The sequence below is a fragment of the Falco punctatus genome, assembly GCF_963210335.1.
Source record: "Falco punctatus genome assembly, chromosome: 10".
NCBI classification, from domain to species: domain Eukaryota; kingdom Metazoa; phylum Chordata; class Aves; order Falconiformes; family Falconidae; genus Falco; species Falco punctatus.
Window position 1 is genome coordinate 40,528,870 of NC_137590.1, and position 8,338 is coordinate 40,537,207.

At 59.3% G+C, this 8,338-nt stretch overlaps 1 protein-coding gene across 1 annotated transcript; it reads left to right on the top strand.

Annotated features, from left to right (window-relative positions):
* Positions 1-3,865: 3,865 nt before the first annotated feature.
* LOC308071057 (T-cell activation Rho GTPase-activating protein-like) lies at positions 3,866-7,535 on the top strand (the record flags this gene model as incomplete). Its single annotated transcript, XM_080405918.1, has 3 exons — positions 3,866-4,596; positions 4,806-5,001; positions 7,530-7,535. 3 exons carry the CDS (start codon positions 3,866-3,868, stop codon positions 7,533-7,535), a joined length of 933 nt encoding a protein of 310 aa, XP_080262044.1.
* Positions 7,536-8,338: the final 803 nt, after the last annotated feature.

The window sequence follows — 8,338 nt, forward strand, 5'->3', positions numbered from 1 at the left end:
CCCATGCAGGAGCTGAACCACACACATGGACTGCAAAGCAGTGTGGCCCATTGAAAAAAACCTGCTTTTGGCTCGGGATCGCCCAGGGGCATTTAACTGCAATTCCACCCTTGTCAGCAGGAAGGAAACATGCCCTGCAAGCACACACTGAGGCACGACACCTTCACCGGGGCTAAAGGGTACCTCAGGAGACCTGCATGGGACCCCCCAGCACCTGGATTGCTGGCTGGAGGATGGGTCGGTCAAAGGACCCTGATGGGAGCCCTGCAGGCTCCATACATTGGACCAACGGGCACCTTCCCTTGTCACACAGAGCATCCTCTCGGATGCTCTGCACAGTTTCTGGTAGATCTCTGGAGAAGAGCTTCTCCCCAGCCCTCTCCCGTGGGCTTGCTCACCCCCGGAGCCCTTCCCAAGCACAGCCCCATCAGGTGGATGCAGCCGGCGATGCAGGGAAGAACAAGCAGCAGGCACCACAGTCAGCACTGCGGGAAAGCTGGGACCCCAGACACCCACCCAGGCTCTCCAATCCCAGCCTGGCCCACAAGAGTGCCTTTATCTCCCTTTCCCAGAAGTGCTGAATTCCCCTTCCAGCATTAGCCACTGGACCCACGCTGCTTCTTGCTGCGGTGTACAACAGCCAACAGAGAACTTGCTACACGTCTCTGATTTCCTGCATTTTTCCTGAAAAGGGCGGGTGTGTAACTCTCTGAATGGCTTCTATTTGAAGCAAGGCATTGCTTAGGGTCAACAGTGAAACGAGACACGGGCCATCAAAAGCCGACTACGGGTCCCTTCTTTGCCATGGTCATGGCCTACCCCACAGACTCGCCCCTGGCCGTGTTGGCCACCGGCTGGGTGAAGGTCATGGCTAACAGGGCAGGGGCTCCTGGGTGCTGCTCATCCAGCCCTGATTGCCAAGGGGGAAGCCTTAACACCCAGGTGGGATAAGGCCTTCCCAAGCAAGGGTGGTGCTCCAGGGGCACCACAATTCCTGCTGAAGCTCACCACACATTTCATTTCCCTGGGGTGCCTGGCAGGACACGAGCGGCTCTCGACTGCTGCTTGTCCCCCCGTCTTTTGGTAAAAATGGAAGTTTTTCCTCCCGGTGGGCCTGCTCCAATTCCAGCGCCTTGGGGCCTGAGGCCTAGCACGGCCTGGTTGCCAGAGGCCTTCCAACCGCTAGGCCGGCCTCCACCAAGAGGAGTCTGCCTCTAGCCACAATGGCCATCTCTAGGAAAAACAGCTTCTTTTATTGAGCAGGACCCTGTCAAAAAGCCAGGTGAAAGCGTTGGCCGCAGGCGCAGGGAGGTGGTCCTTGCCCCCTGCCCTGTCCTGCTCGGGGCTCCCCCGGGCAAGGCAGGCCCGGCCATACTGGAGAGGGCCCCAGCCCCGCCCCCCCAGGCTCCGCCCACTTTCCGTTGGGCTCAGACCGTTGGTCACGGGGAGCCCACGGCCACCACAGGCAGCAGGGCAGAGCTGTGCTGGCACGCAGCGGCGCTGGCAGGAGGCAGCCTCTGGCCCAGGAGCGCTGCCACAGCACCAGCACCCCGCTTCCCAGCCTCCCCGTCGCCGGCTGGGCCCCCTCCTCGGTGCACAGCCAGGGCCCTCCTCTCCCGGGCAGGATGGGCCAGGCCTGCTGCTGCTGCAGCTCCAGGTGGGCTTCCCCCGGGCTCGGGGACACGTGGGCACAGCTGGGCCACGCAGCACTGACGTTGCTCATGCCTGCCGCGCTCTGCTCTGCAGGGAGGCTCTCAGCGACGCCGAGCCGGTGCTGAGCACGGACGTGCGGCTGACCCGGGGCCGCAAGAGGAGCGAGAGGCGCCTGCTCCTCCTCCACGAGGAACTGGTGGTCGCCAAGTTGCGGTAAGACCCTCAGAGCCCAGATCCTTCCCCCCAGCCCCAGCCCAGGGACACCCTGGCACCAGCCCCAGGCCCTGGCCCCTCGGTGCTGGAGGCACCAATGTCGGTCCCAAGGCCAGGTGGGGGACAGGGCTCTGCGCGTGGGGACCCAGCCCAAGGAGCCCCCCTCCAGCTCAGTGCCCGCCTCTGCTCTCTGCAGACATGGCACCAGCCTGCGCCCACAGCTCTGCCTGGCCCTGGACCAGCTGTGGGTGCTCAGCAGCGGGAAGGAGGCTGCGGGGCAGGATGGACAGGAGGAGGAGGAGCAAGGCACCGATGAGGACAGCACCTCTGTCATCCTCGCCTGGCCCACCGGCTCCTGCATCGCCACTTTTGGGTGAGTCGTGGTCGGGCAGGAGAGCTTCCCAGCCGTGCCCACGCCATCCCGTGAATACTGGCCTCTGCCTTGCGTGCAGAGCCTGGGCAGGGAGCAGGCAGCTCGGTGGCAGGGAGGGAGGGATGGAGGATGTTTCCCCATCCTGCATCCCCTGGTCACCTTTTGGTCCCCAGAAGGGAAGGGCAAATACAGCTGCTCGGGCAGGACAGAGCGACCCAGGGCTTGGACAGCGCCTCTGTCCTGCCCCACGGGGCAGGGCTGTGCAGGCACCCACCTTTGCCCAGGGCTGGGGGCAGCAGGGCCTGACGCTGTCTCCCCTCTCTTTCTGCAGCTCCCAGGCACTGAAGGAGCTGTGGGTGGCCACGCTGCTGGGGTAAGCCGGGGGGGTGCTCCAGGAGAAGCTGGGCCCACGGGGGAACACAGCCCCCAGCTGGGGAAGGTGCCCCTGGGGCTGCAGGCAGCTCTCGGGCACAGCTGCCTGACAAGAGACAAGAGACGGCTTGGGGCTCACCCAGCTCTCTCCCTCTCCCTTCCCGGTGCACAGGACACCAGAAAGACGCACGGGAGCCTGCGTCACCCGTCTCACATCCATCAAGCTCCTGGAGAAGGAGCTGAGTTGCCGCCACGCCGTGAGTGTCTCTCTGCTCTGGGCCCTGTCCCCAAGCACTGCTCCTGCAGCCGAGCAGCAGACCCATGGCTGCTCACCTTCTTCCCCTCCTTCTCTCCCACCCAGTGGAGGACAGTGCGCGCCAGGAGCCTGGAGAGGCTGATGGAGGCACAGGCAGAGGTGAGAATGGCTGCCTTTCACCCATCTCTGGCTGTGCTGGGATGTGCAGCAAGTGGGGTGACCATGTGCAGGAGGGCGGGGGTTCCCACAGTACCGCTCCGCAGCAGAGGGGGTTGGGGAGACACCAGGAACGCTGGTACGTACTGGCTGGCTGGCGGAGCTGGGACGAAACCTGCCGCACGGGGCAGAGAGCCTGGGAGGGCAGAGGGTCCCAGCTCTGCCATGCTCAGGCTGCTGGCTCCGGGGGGCAGCTCGCCGCTGGCCCTTTCTGCTGCGGGGCTGCTGTCCAAGCGCAGCCTCATTCTTGGTTCTTGCAGGCTCATCCCAAGCAAGGGCCTGCGACGGCCCCATCTGCAAACGCAGGGGGACTTTGCCACGAGCCCGGTGAGTTTGGGAAAGAAAGGCAACCTCCTGCAATGGATTGAACTGTGCTCACTTGTCCCCTGAGTGTCGCCATGCAGGTTGGGCACCGCACGGGAGGACAACACCTGGACTAGCAAGGACACCAGCTGGAGAGCGGCCGCTGCATGAGCTTCTGCAGGACACAGAGCCTCTGCGGCTGCCCACAGCTTGCAGGAGGGCAGGGCAAGGGCTGGGACAGGCTGTCCTGGTGGCACACCAGCTCTCGGCAGCCTCCAAGCCACAGCTGCTGAGCCAAAGCCATGGTTCCAGCTGCTGGCTCCCTGCCTGTCCTGCCACACTACACAGCATCGCGCTGCGGGCAGGACAGAGCAGGGCAGGGCAGGCTCTGGGACCGCTGGCCTGGGGTTCTCCGTTGATGGCGTCTTACTCTGTTTTCCTTTGCAGCAGGAGGGAGCAGCAGCAGCAGCAGGAGGAGGATGGGGCTGCCCTGGCCCTTTTGTCTACGGTGCACCCCGGCCGCTGCCCAGGCACCAGGGCAGGCGGGCTCCGGCTGCAGCAGGGCGCTCTTTGGGCAGCCCCTGGCAGCCCTCTGTGGGGAGGACAACACGCTGCCCCGGCCCATCCAGGTAAGCCAGCCTGCACACGGGGTCCCCAGCCCCCCACTCAGTCCACAGGCAGTGTCCCCTGGCTCCAGGTACTGGGGAATTGGGCTCTCTGCCCATGGCTCACGCTTCTCTGCTCCCAGCCCCTTTGCAGGAGGACAGAGTCCAGTCTGGGGAAGAGCTCTGGCCACGGCCACCGCTGCTGCAGGGCAGCTCCTCAGCCAAGCCACTGTCCTGCATCTCTTGCAGGAGCTGCTGGCTGTCCTGCACCAGGAAGGACCGACGACGGAGGGGATATTCCGCAGAGCTGCCGGCGGCACGGAACTTCGGCAGCTACGCGAGGCCCTGGACCGTGGCACGGAAGTCGATGTGGGAAGCCAGCCTGCACTGCTGCTGGCCGTCATCTTGAAGGTGAGCACTTCTGAGCTGCAGCTGGAGGAGCTCCTGGCTGGCCTGCAGCGTTCAAAGGCTCACCTGCAGCCCTTGGCATTGCAGGAATTCCTGCGAAGCATCCCCACCAAGCTCCTCGTCATCGACCTCTACGAGGACTGGATGGCAGCCATGGAGAGGGCCAGCAAGCAGGCCAAGGTGGAGGAGCTGAAAGCGTAAGTGTGGGCAGCAGCCTGCCTGTTGAGCAGGGACCGGGAGAGTTCTGGGACCTGCCTGCCAAGGCACGGGCTCCTCAGAAAGCTGTCTTTTCGGGCAGCTGCAAAGCTGTGCAACACGGCTGCTGGCTCCCACCCGCCTGGGGCCAGCTGCAGGGACGGCTGTGGGCACCCTCTGCTTCATCAGCCTTGTCTTCCTCTTCCCTCAGGGTGGCTGATAAGTTGCCTGCGGCCAACCTCCTCCTCCTGAAGCGGCTGATGGCCCTGCTGCAGCACATCGGCAACAACGCAGCCACCAGCAGAATGAGCTGCAGCAACCTGGCCATCTGCATCGGGCCCAACCTGCTGAGCCCAGCCAACGAGGACCTGCTCCCGCTGCAGGCCATGCTGGCAGTGACCGAGAAGGTACGCCCTACCCAGCAGCCAGTGCTGCCTTCCCGGCCCATCGGAGCTTGGCTCTTGAGAGGTCCCTGGCTGCCTCCTCCCTTGAGCCAGGGCTGGTGGGCTGGGTGCCTGGAAGAGCAACCCCCAGCCGCAGCCGCCTGCGCAGACGAAGGGCCAGCAGTGGGAAAGGCTGCTTGACACGTCTGCAGGCACCTGGCTTGAGACCAAGGCTTTCATGTCTGCAGGTGAACGTGCTGGTGGAGTTCCTCATTGAAAACTGCGGGGACATCTTTGGGGGGGAGGTGGCCGGCCTCTCCCCTCCATCAGCCGAGGAGGTGCCAGCACCCATGGACAGGCGCACAGGTAGGAGGAGGGGCTGAGGCTTGTCACAGACACTGGGGCTTGGGATGCCAGAAACCTCAACGTTGAGGAGACAAGCGGTGTAGGGCTTGGCTGGGCTTTGCTTGAGATGTTCTTGACTTCCAAGAAGTCACGCTGCTGCACGTGCTTTTGCTTTCCAGAGCTGCAGCACGAAGAGCAAAGTGGCCCTGCAGGCACAGCAGACACCCAGCGTCCAGCAAAAGCCTTTCTGGATGCAGACGCCTCTCTGCTGGACATCGAAAGAGGAGCTGGGGGAGACACAGGGTCAGGGCCCAAAGCGGCAGAGGTACGGCAGCTCCACAGACACTGGGACAACATGTCTCAAGTGGGACAGTATTTTCCCAGGAGGCCAAGCAGCTGCTGGGCCTCCTCCTGGCAGCTGCTCTCTTGTGCCTTTGGGGCTCCTCCTCTCCCCCCAGAGTGGTACGTGTTAAGGAAAACTGGAAAGGCTGTTTCTGGAATGCATTTCATTAAATATGATCTGCTTCATCAAACAAAACATACCCACAAAATACCCACAAAAGGACAGAAGGGAGTAGCTGTCACCTTGAGAGGGCTTTTGCTCAAATCCTACTCCGTCGCAGCTTCATCAAGTCTAGGCTGCATTGGCTGGACTGTGCAAAATGTGCATGATGCAAACCAGCACCTCCTCTGTAGAGCTAAGATGGCAATTTGGCAGTCAGGCCCTCACTACCCCAGGCCGTTACTTGCCACCCGTTACCTCCCAAATTTCTGGTTTAGGCACCTCCAGATTTGCCTCCAGGCACCCCCGAGGGCACGGCAGAGTCCCTGGCACGCCTGCCACAACTGACCAGCCTGCCCCAGGAAACCAGGTAGGAAGAGCTCCCCTTGCCTGACCTGAGAGCTCACTGCAGGGGCTTGGGGCTTTCCCCATCTCATCACGCTGTGGGATGGAAAGTTTTTCAGGATCCCACCAGGAGAAGGAAAACTCGAGGAAAAGAAAGAGAAAAGAAATCTGGGCAGAGGAGAGGGACAGCACAGCAAAAATAAAACGGAGAAGAGAGGAAGTCATTTTGCTGACCCAAACCTGAGAAAATGCAGGAAGGTGCAGCACGTCAGGAAGGCCAGGTGCGTACCAGGTGCTGCTGCCCATCTTTCCCGAGTCTGAACACGGCCCTAAGTCAGCCCAGCTGGCTGGCAAGGGCCGGCGAGGGCTGGTGCTGAGCAGGGTTTGGGATGAGCCCCACGGCTGCTCCCCAGGGGCTCCCCGTCGAGCCCTGCTGTGTGGCACAGGGGCACTGTCAGCATCCCTGCGCACGCACAGCTCCCTAGGGACATCACCCCTGGGGAGAAGGCCCCTAGTGGAGGCCAGCAAGAGCTCTCCCTTCTGGGTCATGAGGAATTCCTCAGAAACAGTGTCCTCCAAAGAAGGGGGAACCAAATCCTGCCTCTTCCTGCCTCTGGGGGTTTAGCAGAGCTTTCTGACTCTGTCGTTGCAGGTTCTGACTGATTTTCACCGGCTGAACAGCTGTGACTCCTGGGCCCCTGCAGCTGCTGTTGACAATAAAAGAATCTTTTCCCTCTCCTGACTGTGTCTGCCATCGTGTCTTCCGGAGTGGGGAGCTCTTGTGCTGGGAAGGACCCTGGGAAGGGGAGGAGTTTGGGATCGTCCCTTGCCCCAGCACCCTTTCCAGCGGGCATCGGGGCTGAGTTGAGGGGCTTTAGGAGGAAAAGCAAAGCACAGAGCCACACGGGAGGGTGGGGTTGGAAGGGACCCATGGAGGTCCTCTGGGCAAAGCCCTCTGCTCCAGCACGCTCACCTACAGCAGGTTGCAGAGGACTGTGTGCCCTTGGCCTTTGAAGATCTGCAAGGACAGAGAGCCCACAACCTCCTCGGACAACCTTTGCCAGCATGGGACCACCCTGAGAGGGAACATTTGCCATTTCAATCTCTTCTTTCACTGTACACATTCCAGAACAGCCATGACATGACCAGCTCAGGCTTGAAACCAAGTGCTGTGGCCGGCCTTCAGGGCCAGCAGGGACTGGGGGCCAGAGGGGAAGTGTTTTAGGGACAGACCGTGGGGGCCGGAGGGAGGGTTTGAGGGACGGACGCCAAGGAAGGCCTCATCCCTGCAGAGATGGCTCAGGCCCGGGGCCTGTCTTAAGGTTCAGTCTTGGTGTTAGGTCTTAAGGTTATATCTTAGGGTTAAGTCTTAGGCTTCATTCTTAGGGTCAGGTTTTAAGGTTAAGTCTTAAAATTTATCTTAGGGATAAGTCTTTGGGTTAAGTCTTAATATTTAAGTGTTAAGGCTAAGCCTTAGGGTTAAGTCTTTAGGTCAAGTCTTAAGGTTAAGTCTTAAAGTTAACTCTTAAGTTTAAGACTTATGGATTGAGTCTTAGGGTTAAGTATAAAGTTTAATTCTTAAGTTTAAGTCTCAGGGTTAACTCTTAGAGTTAAGTCTTGGGCATAAGTCTTGGGTTAAGTCCTAAGGTTGTGTCTTAAGGTTCAGTCTTAATGTTAAGTCTTAAGGTTAAATCTTAGGGTTCAGTCTTAGGGTTAATTTTTATGGTGAAGTCTTAAGGTAAAATATTAGGGTTAAGTCTCAGGGCTGAGTCTTAAGGTTGAGTTTTCGGGTTAAGTCTTAGGATTATTTCTTAAGTTTAAGTCTTAGGGTTATGACTTAGGGTTAACTCTTATGGTTATGTCAGGGTTAATTCTTAGGGTTAAGTCTTAAGGTTTAACCTTAAGTTTAAGTCATAGGGTTAAGTCTTAAGGTTAAGTCTTTAGTGTAAATGTTAAGGTTAAGTTTTAAGGTTAAGTCTTAAGGTTAAGTCTTGGGGCTAAGTCTTAATGGTACATCTTAAAGTTAATCTTACCATTAAGTCTTAGGGTTAAATCTCAGGGTTACGTCTCAAGGTTAAGTCTCATGGTTAATTCGTAAGGTTGTGTCTTTAAGGTTCAGTCTTATAGTTAAGTCTTAAGGTTAAGTCAAGTCTTAATGTTAAGTCTTAA